The 17,764-nt window shown below is 31.5% G+C and overlaps 1 protein-coding gene across 1 annotated transcript in view; it reads right to left on the bottom strand.

Moving 5' to 3' along the window:
* The window catches only part of LOC113513142 (paired box protein Pax-9), a 79,263-nt gene that overhangs the window by 20,098 nt on the left and 41,401 nt on the right, over positions 1-17,764 (bottom strand). Inside the window, exon 3 of the mRNA XM_052895056.1 lies at positions 6,594-6,814. Coding sequence (XP_052751016.1) covers positions 6,594-6,814 — 221 coding nt within the window. The remainder of the gene's footprint in view (positions 1-6,593; positions 6,815-17,764) is intronic.

Genomic DNA, 17,764 nt, shown 5'->3' with positions numbered 1-17,764 from the left:
CAGGCTTTGAAGATGTTTTAAGAGGGACGCTGCAACACATCTCTCGCCCTCCCTTAGTCTGCTCTTACGACACCCACGGGATAGGAAGGGATGGCCTATTCTATACTAAAACCACACAAACATAATTTATATTACTTACTAATTATTTACTGCGGTTTTGTCCCATACATTACACATTTTGCATCAGTCCCGTAATACATTAGGGAAATCTTTTCTTAGTGGATACATTGTATTATTTATTTCATAGTAGATCTAAAATTTCAAGTATTTAATGGAAACTGTATACGCTATGTGTCGATAGATTAGTTAGTCACGACACGACCTTAGATGAAATCGATAGAGCAAGAGCATCAACTAGTATTGTTGATTTAGAACTAGCCAAAAAGAATTAATTGTACCTAATTGGTAATCTCTTTATCACTGACAGTCCCACGTCACTGATGAGGGATAACAGGATGATGTCAACATTATCATTAAGTACTTATAGATTTAATATTCATATCTTTTTTTACAAGACAGAGGGCAAACGTGCATGCGGTTCACCTGATGGTAAGTGACTACCGCCGCCCGTGATCACCCACAATACCAAAGGCAATGCAGGTGTGCTGCCGGCCTTTTAAAAAGGAATATGCTCTTTTCTTGAAGGTTATGATGTCGTATCGGTTCGGAAATACTGTTGCTAGAAGTTGATTCCAAAGAGTGGTTATAACAAATATCGTGTGCTATTTGGTAGGAGAAGTCCTAATAAATGATTAAGTTTTGTAAAAAATAGATTTCACGGATTTTTAAATGGAACTTCAACTATCAAAACTAAAAGTAATTAAAGAAATTCGTTTAGGTGTAGAGTATATATCTTACTACAAACAATTAACAATCAAAGTCGAATTTGATATAAATTTAAAAGTATTCGTGCCAAACTACAGTTAACGGTTAATTTTAACGAATATACTAGGAAACATAAAACCATTACAGAGTTCAATTATAATCAAATGGAAGCTAAACTGGCCGACATAATATTAAAAATAAATGCTTCTGAAATGACCACAGATTATAATAGAAAAAGCGTATCGTATGAATGTAATTGTTGAACGCGTGTAAAGGAACGTTTATCCCGCGCTTTTTCGCTCTATCAGATACCAATAACGGTAAATATTTGTTGGAAAAATGGCGTTATGTAGCGTGTATTCCCACACTAGAGATTTGCTGTGGTCGGATTACGATTCTTTGATTCAATACGCTTTACTTTGTTTTGAGAAGTAATTTGTAGATATTACCAATATAAAAAGGATTTAACTACAAAATAGAATTCACAAAGCAAGTAATTTAATATAATCATCAATTTCGTCTCGTTCTGTTAACTGTCACTTGAAGCACTAGAAGAAAAAAAGCGGACTTCAATTATTTTAAATCTAAAAATAGTATTCATTGGTTTGAAAGGAAAATAATTTGTAAGGTTAACATTGTCTTAGAATTACAGAATTGTTAAACTAAGTCTTAAAGTAACTTATTTTGACAAAGCACACCATTATTGATGTTGTAATTGCAAGTAGTAACCATAATATTTTGTGACCCATTCTATTCAAGAACACATTAACAAAAAATGCAAGTCTACGTCTAATTTATAATGCTAACAAAAAAAATGTCACTTTCGACGAAGCATTTGTAGTGAGACGCACTCTATTTAGAATTGTACATGTCATTAATCTAAATTTCATTCACTGCATTATTTTAATCCAATGGATAATTTTATCAACCTCCAACATATCGTTGCCTCTCACATTCTCGTTTTTTTTTTTATTTTTTTTTTTTGTAAATTTAAACTTATATTTTAAATTTAACGTGTATAGTAATATTGTCTTAGCTTTATACTGACAGAATGCTGTCCCGTTGTGGAAAAGTCACCATTGATTTATTTGATAGTTAATTAAATAAAATATCAAATTGTTAGCGATCGAAAATGGGACCGAATAAATTCAAGGTGCCTCAACGACACGGTATTAACCTTTAAAATCGAAGGTCCTACAAATTATTCAATCAAACAATTTTCAACGAGTATTATGCATTCACGATTTTACCTTTAATTATTCGGAAATCGTAAATAAAGGTATGTGTGCAGTTATTGGTAATAAATTCAGAATCATATTTACAATATACTAAGCTGACCCGGCAAACTTTGTTATGCCACATAAAAATATTAAAATATTCTATCTTTTAAGCAAATTGTATGCATTTATAAAATTTCATTAAAATCGGTTGAGCCGTTTTGATGATTAGCGTGAACGAACATCGCGACACGTGACTTTTATATATGTATTTAGAATTTAATCACTACAGTTGATTCCCACAACTTTGCTTTGCTTGCTTTCAGACTTAAAAACGTTCTACTAATCCTAATACGAATGCCAAATGAAAATTTACGCGCATTTTTACCTTCAATACATATATATTAAAAATTTTAACATTTATATACATTTACATAGATTTCGATTGTTTGTATCACAAAGCTTATATTTGTAGATATATTACTCTCTGTCTGATTAGTAAACGGTTACCGCTACTGACTAGTATAGTATAGTATGTACCTATTATATTATGTGCGGATGCCTACAACAACAAAGGTGTTACTTGTGCGTTACCGCCCCATTAAGAAGAACTATATACTGTAGTATTTAGGAAGAACTTCGGGAAATAATTTATAAAATATTTAATTAAATTATTTTAAAACTTAAAACATAATATATATATATATATATATATATATATATATATATATATATATATATATATATATATATATATATATACAATTTTTAAAATAATTGCAGTTGTATCATATGTACCTATAGAAAAAACAAAATACCGTTGTATACTTATTAAGAACTTGTTTAGATTTTTCTTAACAAATCTGCAAAACTTTCAACTCTACAATTTAAAAAATAAAATACACACCTGGTGAAAAGAGCATAACCGTGGGAAATAGCCTATTAGACGATAGTTCGATACATTAATTAAACAGCGTACAAATTGCGAAAGGCTCAAATATTATTGCCTTACATAATTCTGTCCGTTCCGTTTTCATAGGATGAGATCACAGTCATCGCATATATCGATTGGTAGTGTCGAGCAATCGAGTCGAGTAGACGATCGACCGAGTTGATTAGTAGTCAATTAAGTATTCCCATAACAGCATCAATAAAAGTATTCGGTGATTTCTAAGTATTTTGTTGTAATCAATTTTTGGTGTCGGCAGCCGTTTGTGGAACAACAAATGGTGGTTTTATTGGCGTACCAAATTTGGTGAGGTCGGTGTCGAATGCTTACTGGACCCGCTGCTGGGTTCCGCACTAAGTTTTATTCGAGTAGGCTGAGTTATCCGATTTTTAAAAAGTGCAATTTTAACAAAATTTGATTAAAAACTTTTGGTTGGTGATTTTATTTTTCTTTTTGAAGTGCTTTGAAAAATAGTCAAATAAAATCTAATAAAATTTTGTGTTTCAGGTGCAATTTTGGTATTAGACCTTAAACCGAAACCGAGAGAATTTCACCGAGTATATACTAAAATGTAATGAGGGGGGGGGGGGGGGGGGGGGTTACTTTCATCAATGAGTTCGAAGTTTAGATTGACATTTAAATTTCTTTTTGATATTTCTATTTCATGCATAAAAAAAAAATATTCTAACAGTATTATTATACGTTCAAAAAACAAGACATTTCGAAGAAATGACAATAAAATACTTACATTATAGAACTAACTACGTATTATAATAAAAAATAAAATATACTGAACCCTGTCCAGTATCTGTGTATCGTTCGCAGCGGGCGTGTCGAAAGGCCACCTCAAGAAGCCGAAAGCTTCGGTCCGGTAAAAATTTTATAGTTTATAATTACTAGTGATTGCCGCGTGACCGGCTCGATTCGCTCGCTTATGTCTGTTGTGCCCTTATAGAACAGAATTCAAGTGCGTGTATTGTTTAATTTGTTTTGTGTCCACACAAAACTTAGTTTATTATAAATGCAATCATTATTTTCGAGACTGAATACTTGTAGAATTCATTACGACAAACATGTTCGATTTATAAATATTTTTTATATTTTTTTCCGTCATCTACTAGTCAACTGTAGACAGGTATAACGGAAAATATAATTGACGGTGCAACTAAATAAAAAAAAATTTTTTAGGGGTGGGTCACTCTTATTATTGAGGGGTATAAAAATAGATGTTGGCCGATTCTCAGACCTACCCAATGTGCACACAAAATTTCATTCGGCAAATGTCGGAGGATCTATATATTTTAATTTTTAAATAATCGAATTTTTCTTATATCGAGTATTACACACAGATTATCAGATTTTGAAAACAGTTCATTATTTATTTTATTCACCCTTTTATTTATAAAAACTTAAACCTCCTACAAACATTTTTTAACTATTACAGTGTTTTATCACTTTCTTACAAACTGACAATTTAGCACAAAAGAAAAAGATAAAACAATTCAATAGAGACGTTTGATGTTTTTATGAATGGAGGAATTAGTGTTAATGCTCAAACTTAGTGTATTATAAATTTATTAACTTATTTTTAAGACTGTATAGTATCAGATTGTTTTTAAGTTGTTCGAGTTAAAAAAGAATTTTAGATAACTATTTAAACAAAATCGTTTTACACGAGCTTTTACTGTATATCCATTTCTTTTAATATCTCCTTTTAATATATCCTTTTAATTTATAACTAGGTATATTACTGAATACCGGTTTTTCTCTATAGACAAAATAATCTACCTCTCGAGTTTTTACTGGTCCGCCATTTTGATACGGACTTTGGTATGAAATTTGATTTGTAGTGGACTGTAGAAACTTATAATAGGGCTTTATTACTGCTTTAAAATACCGGCACAAGCGAACAAGTACAGACAAGATGTAGAAAGGTAAGGACTTACGGAATATTCTTGTTGAAGTCTGGAGCTGCCTACAAGTGTACGGGTTGTCGATCGTCCTAGGTTCACTTTTAGCCACAAACTTGGATGAATACCTCACTGAAGCACCTTAATTATGATTATTTTATTCTGAACGCGCGAAAAGGCCGCCATCAGTGATTTTTTGTTGTTTCTCGAATGTTGTCATTTTGGGCAGCTCTGATTGGCCGCGTTCGCTGACAGGTTGAATGGAAAGGGAGGGCGCGGGACATTTGAATGTACTTGTTTTAATGTTCTAACAGACTTATAAATTTTCATTTCGAGTTCGAGTCGAGAGAGTTAGTTTCGAATGTTGTACGCTGTATTACACTTTATATTTCTAATGTCCCTCTCATTGTGATATTCTAAATATAGCCCAAAAGTGAGCACGTTTATCTCATATCATTTATATTAACTTTATCATAACTTTTTTTTATATCTATCCTTGACTAAAAACAATAAACTTAACATAACACTTCATGCACCAAAAGTATAAACTATAAAATATATATGTGTGTGTTCCTATCTTCTTTTCAATTTCATAATACAGCCTTGGCCAAAAGTATTTACGACCCTAAAATCCTTAGAAATTTCTTATCTATTGATTTGTACTAAGTCTATTGTCGCATAGTATACGTCTAAAGATTTTTAAATGAGCTAATCAAAACGATTCACTATCTCATAAAACTATAAAGATAATAGAGGGGCACCTCTTTGCTGAACTAAACGAAATGCTGGGGAAAAAATTTCTGCTAGATTAGCAGTTCTAAACTATAAAGAATTGTTTAGTAGGTACAGTAGTGGAATGCCATAATTCTATAAAAATGTAAAAATTTAATTACCTCTTTACACAAAAAAATACATGCTGTAATTAAAGCTAAGGGTTTCAATACGAAATATTAATATAATTTTAGCATTAAAGGTATTTTCAAGTACATGGTTTTTTCCGTCCAAATCATACAATTTTTAAATTAATTGTAATTTTCTATGGTAGCCAATACTTTTGGCCAACACTGTGTACTATAATACTAATAATATATAATATAATCCATACTAATATTATAAATAGGAAAGATTTGTTTGTTTGTAATGGATAAACTCTTCCTTATTCATAAAAACGTCAAACATCTTATAAATCTAATATAGCTGTTAAGATGTTTTGTCTCTTTCCTTTGCGTTAAATTTCCAAATTGAAAGAAAGTAATGAAACAGTTAAAGTAGGTTTGAAGGTTTAAATTTTAATGAATAACTAATATATTTGTAATAACTCTTCAACTGGTTTTTGAAAATCGATCGATTTTTGAGAATCAGATCGCTAATATTACATATTTAATTTATTGTTTTATCTGTTTGGCATATTATGTTTACATTTAATGGCCTGCTAGCATTTTTCATTTTGTTCATTACTTGACTTCACTACTACAGTCCCATACTCACTCCATCTCTGTATGGGATATTTGTCCGTTTAATCTATTTAAATAGTATTGTAGATTTTTTTCTACTTATAGAATAGAATAACAAGTCTATCATATATTTATAAATAGATAAAATACAAATAAAACGGTGAAACTACTTTATGGATAGGATACATATGCAATAATACCGAGCTTATTTGCAATACTAAGTTGTATAAAAACTTACCTTAGTCTTACTCCCGCCAATAGAACCAGGCCGAATGGACCCAGTCTCGTAGAACCTGGTGAGGATCTTAGAGACACAGCCATGGGAGACGAGAAGCTGCCGGCTGATGTCGCAGGGTCTGACTCCCATGATGGCCAATTCCACGATCCTTTTCCGTACCACGTCGGGGAGTGGACGTCCGTTTACGAACACTCCACCTAATTGGTTGACCCCAGCTTGACCTGTCGAAAAGAAACCTATTTAGGTTTCTTTTTAATTGAATAAGGGGATCTTTTAATCAAAAGGGAATATAAAAATAAATTAAATATAAACTATATTTATTTAAATTACCTAGATCACAAATCTTTTGTCCATTTTATAGGTAGAAAATATTTTTATTTAAAATAGATAATCAGCTTGTTTGTCATTCAAATTTTTTTATTTTATTTGAAGCACATTAAGCGATATTTTCATAAATTTTAAACCTATTTTGATAAATCTTTTTATTATCGATACGATTTCTTCAGCTTGTAGCTCTGTTTAACATGAAACATATTATTGACCGTCATTTCAATAAAAATACATTATGTATAAAAAATAACAATATATAAATTATATTCTGATTTATTATATAATAAATATCAATTACTCACACTAATTTATATTAATTAATTGTTATATTTAATGTAAATTAGACAAAATTCATTAAAAAACAATCGACCTTTACGCTAAAATTGAATTATTTTCTCATTACAGAATAAATATCTAAATACATTTATATTATTCAAACTAACATATCTCAATATGATACTAACAAAAAACATATGAAAACTACTAACTGTTACTGGAATCATTTATTTATTTATTTAAATAACTATATGAACAAAAAGAAAATATACTACAAAAGGCGGACTTAATGCTAATAGCATTCTCTACCCGTTTACCTTTCGGATGAACAGTGAATCACGAACGCGGTACTTCCTTATTGCGATAGGTAAAGACAATATTTACTAGGTTATTAGGGGGGAAAGGGATTGTTAGTAATGGAGACTAAAAATCCCATTGCTAGCAATATACCTAACCAGGTCGACCTCCTCGTGGTTCCCCATGGAAACTATCATGGTTAATTCCTGATGAATTTATCATGATGGGCTAACTGGCCTGTTTTCATTCTCATCGATCACCCTTCACTGGTGCTCCGCCAGCATATCCCATTAGCGTAGGCGGGGTTACCATTCCATTTTCATCCAGCAAAAAAAAACTAGGTTATTAATAATTTATAAGTGAGTACACTTGTATTATTTGTATAATGATTATTTAAACTGATTAAATGACTAAATAATCATCATTTACTTACGTGACTAATATTTAAGTCTATTAAAGTTAAAAGTTATTGGAATAGGTAAAGAAAATAACAGCTAATAATGTATACACAAATAACATAAATTGATGATTAATTTCTCGATTATATTTTTTTTAAACGTTTACATTACACCTTTATTGGTTGTATAAAATATAATTATAATCATTTTCCATATATGTAACTTTGTTATAGTCTACTACCTACCAATTAACCGTTAAAAAGTTTATCATACTGGATCAAGTCTTAGAAACATGTTACTTGACGTTGACAGAAAATCGCCAATTACAGACCTTTAGACGTATGTTATAATTTACTGGTAACTGTTTATTTTTTACACATTTAATATTCACTTATGTTCCAGGATAATACTATATTTAGAATTTTCATAATGTGTACCTTCTTTTTTATTTACGAACGTACATACGTATCCGTCACGCCTGTCTCCCATCGGAATAGGAACAATAGACAATGGACGCCAAATTCACGATTCAAATACATGTATGTTCTCCTTTCGCTACCTCCATATGCATCAATCTATTTATACACGCTCACTGGTTCGTGTACTTTTAATTTATCCCTTTTTCAGCATGTTACCTATTTGGTCCACATACGTCTATCTAAGGTGGATGTAGATATCTATCTTCATTTATTCGTGAACGATACATTTCTTTCATAATTGTTCTTTAATCCACCCTATCTAAATAGCCAAACCATCGCAATGTTTTCTTTTTTAATCTTTGTCACTATTAGAGGTAGTTCATATATAGCAGTATGCATATATCTTAATAATATCTATATACTGGTCCAATAAGGAATATGTTAAAAGTCTGATATTTAAAAAATAATATTGGATAAATGGTTTTTAACATATTTGAAAATCGATATCCGACAATATGAGCAATATCTAAATGGGTGATAAGTTATTTCCGCCAGCAATGCCCAAAATAATCTTATATATAGATATCGGATCGGTATCTATATTACCCATACCACAGATACTATACTACTATAGTCCATGTCTAGTACTACATCCCTTTTCAGTCATTTCTCTCTGATCACGCTATTTCTCACTAAACAATTTGATAATTTAAAAAAGGAATAGGACATCATAGATTCATTTTAATTATGACATCTTTAACATTAAACTAAAACTGATCAAAATTTATTTTACAGACAGATTTTTGTAAAACTGGGAACGGAGGTATAATACCACAGTTCTCAGGAATAGCAACGCATGAACAGCACTATGGGCATCAAAGTGTACTTTGTAATATACATAGTGCAGTTTATATGTATAGGCGACGGTTACCACTTTCTATCAAGGTAGCATCAGCTTATTTGTCAATCTAAGTATCATATAAAAAAGTCCATCACATATTTATATACAAAAATTATTAATCATTAAATATTGAAATTTTTATAAACTTCCAATTTACTTAAAAATTATTCCAATGTGTATTTTCCTTTATTTACGCTTTCGAAATTTCATTCTCTATCTGATTATCATTATGATGTATGTTTGTCTTAATTTCGAACAAAAGAAACGTCACAGGTTGAGTTATTTTGCAGCAACGGTCCCCTTCCACCTGTCCCACTTAGAGCTAATATTTATTTGATTGCCAAATTCCCATAATATTTCCCTACCTGGCCGCCCATCGGTGCCGCCAATTATAAAGAAAAAATAAGTAGCTTTTTTAAAGATCTTTAAGATATGCGCCTGAATTTATTGTTTACGAATACAATTAAAGGGACTAATGAGATATTAAGGTTACAGGAGAACTTTAAAGACATAATAAGAGAAGGAAATAAGAAGAGGGAGAGAGTTGTGTCAACCGTTAACTGTACACTGCTGAACATAACCTCTCCCATAAGGGGAATTTTGCCAAATCAAATCAAATCAAATCAAATCAAATTTATTCGCTTGCTACATGGTACAATAAGACGTTACATACATATACAGGCACATAATATGCAGCACCCCGCAGAGGTATGCAAATGTTAAAATGGTTTTAAGTCTACATTATATTACAATTATAAGTCCAAACATTTTCCAATACAAATAGTTACCACACTTGGCAGGTGGGCCTGCAACCGCAGTTTGGCTTTTGGTGATGTTTTAAGAGGGACACTGCTGCTCACCCCTCTATCATAAGCTCCCTTAGCCGTCTCTTACGACACTCACGGGAAAGGAAAGGGTGTCCTATTCTATACCAGAACCAAACGGTATTTCATTTATGGAACACCATAAACTATAATTGCAATAATTTTGACTTAAAACTATTAGAAAATTAGTTCATATCGGTCTATACAATTAAGATTTCGCTATGATATCAAATTAAAATTTTAATTTTAAAGATAGGTTTAAAGAAATGGCGTTTCAGAATTGACCCCAGTACAGATTCCTTTTTTTTAAGATTTTAGAATCCTACGCATGTTTTAACGGCTACCGTTAACGCTGTTATATAGTAATAAAACAATCGCCAAACGCCGAGCGATTTATTACCTTAATGTCATAAAATTAGCGTTCTAATTTGTTCGTAGCAATTTGTGTTTATGACTTTTCCTTTAGAGCCGATGGCACCGCTCCCGCCACTACGCGATTTCACGGCTATTGTCGCACAAAACCGCCGCTGATTCCAGCGGATGCAAATTACTTTCCTTGCTTTACGATTCCTCTTTCAGACCGCTTGCAGTAATGACCGGTGGTTCGCTAAACGGAAATGGACTTTATGTACTATAATTGAAGTTTTATTATCGTTTATTGATGTAGGAATGTCATTAAGTCAGCCTTGAGAAGGCGCGATCTAAGTTGTGATGCCTGACGCAGTTGGATCGTATCGTACAGGCGTATAAGTGGCAGTTCTGGGAATCGGTTTAATCGACAGATCATCGCATAGACTGATCTTGGGTTAAGTGGATTTCAAACAAGTATTTAATCACGTGCTTTATTAGATGCACAGCAACCACAAGTCTAATTTGGATTCTAAGCAAATAGTTTTACCAAGAAAGTCTAAAGCTATGTAGAAGCTTTCTCGGGAATAATATTTAAAACCAAATATACCTAAATAATATTCATTCTATCTAGAAATTTGTGATAATCTAGAAGAAATTTTAACAGGGAACAGCAGTAAACACATTGCTTTGGGTACTAGGTTTAATTCTCGGTTGAACCAATTTAGGAAACGAACTTTACTACGACTACTAAGTCTGAGTGGTCTGGGTTATACCTCAGCTATTGTTCACATGGTTTAGTTTCCATTACCATGGAATAGTTTCTTAGATAGAGGAATATAATTATTTTGATTATTTATTACTCCATCGTGTTCCATCATTTATTATTCCAATCGTATTTCCACTGTGAAGCAGTTGTGTTTGCATGGCTGTGTTTCGTTTTGAAGGGTAGTATATGACATTAAATTTACAGGATACAGAGAAATAACATCTGAGTCCTTAGAAATGGCAATGCATTATTATCAACGCAAAAGGGGTATCATGGGCGAAACAGTATACTCGTTATGTCTACGGTACTGCTCAAGTCTATAGGCGACAGTTACCACTTTTCACCAGATGGGCCATCAGCTTGTTTGTTATTCTAAGTAACATAAAAAAGAGGATAATTTGTTTGTTATTTGTAACAGTTTATTGTACAGTAAAGTATTAAATTATAGGATACAGGATTCTTAAGACAATAATGAGTACAATAGCGGGTTTAAAAGGACTCATAAAAGATATAACAGTTACCCTTGGAATGTCTCATAGAAATAAAAAGTATCACAGTTACAACCCAATTTATTGTTTGTTATTGTAATGAATAAATTTAAAACCACTCATCCTTTATTATATATATATTTATATATATATATATATATACTTTTCTATATATTATTTGCAAAAATTCTATCTACCTATGCGAAGTATAATAAAATAAGGCCCACTAATCAACTCATTATTCGAAACATCGCCATCATGATGGGACGCCATATTTATGATGATAGAAATCTCTATGTAAATAGCAATGAAACGTAATGATTCTCTAACAATATTCTAAGACATTGTTGCCGTATTACTTCCCATATTCACTGCACACGTACCTACTGGGCATATGTTTACATTTTATGATATAACATTCGAGGAACGGTCTTAAAAATACGGATTGCACGCGTCTCAGATGCCCATATCGCTAATACGCTTCCAGTTTTACAATCGGGTAGCCGTAAAAAGTTGTTTAATTTTTTTTTTCGTTGTTGTTGTTGTCCGCGAATATCGCCCGTATATCGTGCAAGTTATTGCGTATTTTACAACTTGTGACTGATTTTATAACGCCGCCGCACTGATATGTGTCCGTGTGTAGGATGCGCGGGAGCAGTGTTAAGCCTTTGACACACTGAAAGTGGGAAGAAGCGACAGTATTCAGATAAGACGGTAACAATATCTATTGTAAGAGATAGATAGATACACTTTACTGTTTCCTCCATAAAATTACAATAGCAAACTTATTATAAATACAAACAATTACAAGCAAATATTACACTAAGAAAACAATGGACTGGCTGGTCTTATTGCTAAGAGCAATTTCTTCCATGCATCTTTTGGATGGAAAAGAGTAATTTAAACAGTTTGATTGAAGGTAGTACCTACCTATAGTTGGCAGACTATCCTATAATCTATAATAATATTAATAAGAGAATACGTATTCAATACTGTTATCAGCATGGTAACTTGATCACATCGAATACATGTCAAAAAGACAATGCCTTATATTTGACACCGATTTAACATTATTTCTATTTCATTTCTCTATGTATACTACAGCCCTTACCACCTCTCGCTACTAACCTAAACTTGATTAAAATTTAATCCGTTTTTATTGTTTGCTTTTATGCGATTTTTCGTTACGGAAATTTTAACTTTTCGAGTAGTTCACTTTAAGACTTGTTTTTGTACTTTAATTAGACAATATTACCATTATATTTACGACTCAAAAATACACTTCATAATAAAGTATTCTATACATTAGTGTATTATTAGAGGCAAAGAATGAAATTCACAATTCTCCTGCACTTCTTTACTGTACTGTACTAGTACACACTGTTATCACCAATTTTCTACTCTTATATTGATCACATATTAATTTTATTATAATTAAAGTCATTTTAACAAAAATATGAAATTATATATAATAGAATTGAGAAATGCTTCCGACTGCATTATGGTATATGGAAGAAAGATTACAGTAGGAGTAAAATTGTCTCATACAAATTTTATAATGACTAATATTAATATAACGTTTGACCTTTTTGGTATGAAATGAATAAAGGCTATTGAAATGAAAAAAGAAATCTATTTACGTAAGTCAACATCCAACTTTGACAATAGCGAGAACATATATGTTCACAAAATATATTATCCGCCCGAATTGACTCCACTTCTTCACAAAATGGACCGCTGCCGGTGCCACGACTACGCTGATGCAGTGAAAAAACTCAGGTTCTACACAGTCGGCACATTCCGACCCGATATCATTAATAATTACAATAGTTAGTGTATCTCTTAATATGAGAGTGGCAATCAAGCTTACGGACTGCCTGATGGTAAGCGATTATTTTACTACTCGCGTGAGAGACTCTCTGATGTCAAGTTTCTAGGCTGCCTTCATAACTAAATAGTAAGTGAATCCATGTGTATATATATATATATATCTATATATATATATATATATATATATATATATATATATATATATATATATATACATATATAATAATGAGTAGGGGATATATTTATATTATTATATGTATCTCATCTCCCATATTTAGAACTAACAAAATTTTTCATCGTGCCTCCCACCAATTTGTTTATAATTACTCCTCTCCATTCAAAGGTTGCCTGGAAGAGATCGCTCTTAGCGATAAGGTCGCCCATTGTTTTCTCATTGTGATTATTTCTTGTAATTATTTATATTTATAATAAGTTTACTATTGTAATCTTTTGGAGGAAACAATAAAGAGTATCTATCTATCTATCCACGAAAGCTAGCAATATTATTATTACAATAATATCACTGTTGGCATCACTGGTGCATTGTTAATATGAAATCTTAAGTCACCCTTGATATCTAGTCAATTTTTTTAATAAATAAAAATGAAATGGTAACCCCGCCTGCGCACAGAACCAGTGAGAGATGACAACGGTGACAAAGATGAAAGCAGATCATTTATCCCATTGTAACATTTACAAGATTTAACCACGACGGTTTCCAGGGGAAACCGCGTGAAAGTTGACCTGATAAGTTATATAGCCAGTAATAGGGTCTATCCCCCCGTTAGTATCTAGTTCACTCTTGTAGGGCGATTGCTAACAATGGGGATTACCAGCCCCATTTCTACCAATACATATCAGCTCATCATTATCATGGTTAATTCCTAGTGATTTCACCACGATAGACCAAATAATATGACTTCATCCCTCACCGATATACCATCCCATATGCATAAATAATAATAACATTTTGTTTAACAAAAAAAAAAACTGCTTCATCTGTAGCAAATTATAAATATATAAACTAGTCATTTTAATTTAAAAATTAAGTTACTGTACCGATTTTGATAAAATTTTAATGGGATCAATCTGTAAGTATATCCATTCATATAAAAAAGGAATTTTCCAAGTCGGTTTACAACTGACGGAGTTATGAAATAAACAAAACAAAATATATCCAAATTGATAACCTCCTTCTTTTTGAAGTCTTGTTGAAAACAATGTCTAATTTACAATTATATCTCACCTCCCTTTAAAGCAGCATGCATATACGCTGGTGAACAATAGGAATTAATAGGATAGGCGTAAGATTAGTGGAATCATAATAAATTTTGAATAGCCCTGACTTCACGGATCATTGTCTATCGAAATTTGTGTTTATGATTATAATGCACGCTTCGTTAACACATAACAAGGCTCATAAAAATACGAGTATTAGGGACGAACTGTGAACATCCTTTTGAAAGTTGCTTAAAAAGAAAATGGTGTTTGATATTTTTTTTTTTTTATTTCTCAACAAATATTTTTCGAGAATAAATTCTCTTCTGCTCTGTAAACCTTCATATGTCTGCGTTGACGCTGTTCAATTCATTCGTGTTAACATATGATTGGAAATTTTTAACAAACTTTCAAAGAGATTTTCATTTCGACTGTGATTTTGTATGTATTTTGCATTATACGCCTACTTGCTGTTATTAAACTGACGTGGTTTATTCAATTACTACGTTGGTCCAGTCCTAATTTTGAATCGATTTCAAAACGAAGGAGAAAATTTTTTTTTTTTTGTTTGTTACTTCATATCTTCGTCAGTTGTAAACCGATTTAGAAATATCTTTTATATCTGAAAGGGTATAGATACTTACAGATTGATCCCATTTAGAAATTTTATCAAAGTCGATTTATTAATTTAATTTTAAAATCAAAATAACTAGTTTTCCTACAATTGAAGTCGGTTTTTTTTTTGTGGAACACAAATCTTAATTATGTATCATAATTATATAAGTTATTTTTTTATATATTTGTATTCACAGAAAAAACACTACATTGGCTATTATAACTAATAGGAAGATTTAATTGTTAGTTAATCTCACTACAATTTCGGTGTCACAAACGTTCATAAGCTACACGGTACCGCATACCATCTGGTAGGTCGTATGCTAGATTGACATTTTTGTAGCATAAAATATTATTATATTTTTTTCTGTAAAAATGTTCTTTACTATTATTGTCATTCACAATAGTAATTAATACTATTAAAATTATAAATGCGGAAGTCTGTATAGATGGATGGATAGATGTTTGTTACTTTTCTACGCAAAAACTACCTAATATTTCATATTCGACATGCAGGTTGATTTTTTTTACTGAGGTGAAAAAGTGCCCCCGTGTGAACACTGCTAAAGAACTGAAATGTGACCGCTAAAGGTTAAATAAAATAAACATTCGTCATCATCATATCAGCCTTTAACTGTCCACTGTTGAACAAAAACCTCCCCTTGGGGGGATTTTTCCAGTATTTGCCATACTTGGCAGGCGGATTGGCAACCGCAGTCAGGTTTCAGGGATGTTTTAAGAGAAACGCTGCTGCCCATCCTCGCCCTCCCTTAGTCGGCTCTTACGACACCCACAGGATTGAAAGGAGTAATCTATTCTATGCTGGGTCCACACAGATGAAATAAATATTACTGTAGAAATATTTTAAAAATATGAAAATTATTTTTATAATAATTATTGTTCCAATAAGATTGAGAAACTTCAGAGCGGGTGTGGTTTAAACTCGCACCTTCTAAGTCTTGTTTCTACTGTTTTTATCAATTCGAATAAGATTAAGGTAACTCAAACTAAATGTCGTAGGGTCTGGTTACGCGGTGGTATGGAAGAAACATAGCGTGGACTATTCTGACCTGAAGTTCTCCAAGCCTAGAGCACTGAAATTACTCAAACCACATGAACTACCAGAGAACCAGCTGCCTGAGGAATGCCGCAAAATAGAGCAGATGTGGTGTCCCTTTATGACTCCTGAGATCAAAAATTAAATGTGTTTTTCCTATTAGTTTTCTTATTCGGCATGGGTCTTCTTAGTTTCCTCTTATATTTATATGAAACTGTTCACTTGTTCGTTACCTGTTATTTTTATATGATAACTAGCTGATTCGGCAAACGTTGTTTTACCATATACATTATTTCTAGAACTATACACGAAAATTTATTGTACTACAATTATTATATTCGATTGTCATCTTGCAACCCTATTGCGGCATATAAAAATTGCGATTAAAAAACAGGAGTTGATCTTTAAAGCATGAAAATTTGAATTTGTATGTATTTTTAATAAAATTTAAAAAAACGTCAAAAAATAAAAAAAATATATTTAGGGGTGGGTCACCCTTATCATTGAGGGGTATAAAAAATAGATGTTGGCCGACTCTCAGGTCTACCCAATATGCACACAAAATTTCATAAAAATCGGTAAAACGTTTCGGAGGAGTTCGGTAACAAACACCGCGACACGAGAATTTTATATATTAGATTTTGATCTAAAATTGATAGGTACTAACTAGTTCAGAATTTGAAGGTAAGAAGTCCAGGTCGAAGGCATATGTGGTTTTTTCTGCTTCTTTTCAGCTATTATTTGTATTAACTTCTTTCTTTATACATTATTATTAATCAATAAAAACCTATAAGAAAAAATAAAATTAATGATTTTTTACGTGCTGTAATTTACTTTTCTTTAACTCAATATTAATAAATAATTTAATATTAAATTATTTTTCTTTTTAATTTATATGAGTTTAAAGATTTAATTTATATAAGTAAGAATGAAGCGCAATTGATATATATATGTATTTATTTATCCATATACAATGCATATATATAATTTTACTAGATGTCTATATATAAGAAATATTTATGAAAACAAATATAATGTGCCTTGAAAAAAGCATTAAAATTAAAAATAATATTTTTTAGAATTTTTGTATGTTGTGTTACAAAACACAAAGGGAAAACGGGCATGTAACTCAACTAACGATAAGTGACTACCGCCTATAGTATAATGTATTAATTATACTAAATCCATGGTTGCAATATAGGCAACAACATGAATATATAATTTTTAATTAGACTTGCCTAAGCTTGAACCTCTTTGGAAACATTTTAAAATGCCAATTCAACATTTACATACAAATCAATAACCTACACATAGATATACAATTTATGTTTTAAATATTTCTATATATTTATTCTCTTTCCATCGAGCCATGAACTTTAAAAACAGTATCGAATTATTCTT

The sequence above is a fragment of the Galleria mellonella genome, unplaced genomic scaffold, assembly GCF_026898425.1.
Source record: "Galleria mellonella isolate WM207_F2 unplaced genomic scaffold, CSIRO_AGI_GalMel_v1 utg264, whole genome shotgun sequence".
Classification (NCBI taxonomy): Eukaryota; Metazoa; Arthropoda; class Insecta; order Lepidoptera; family Pyralidae; genus Galleria; species Galleria mellonella.
The sequence above is the reverse complement of the archived record's forward strand: the minus strand, read 5'-3'. Positions and strand labels throughout refer to the sequence as shown.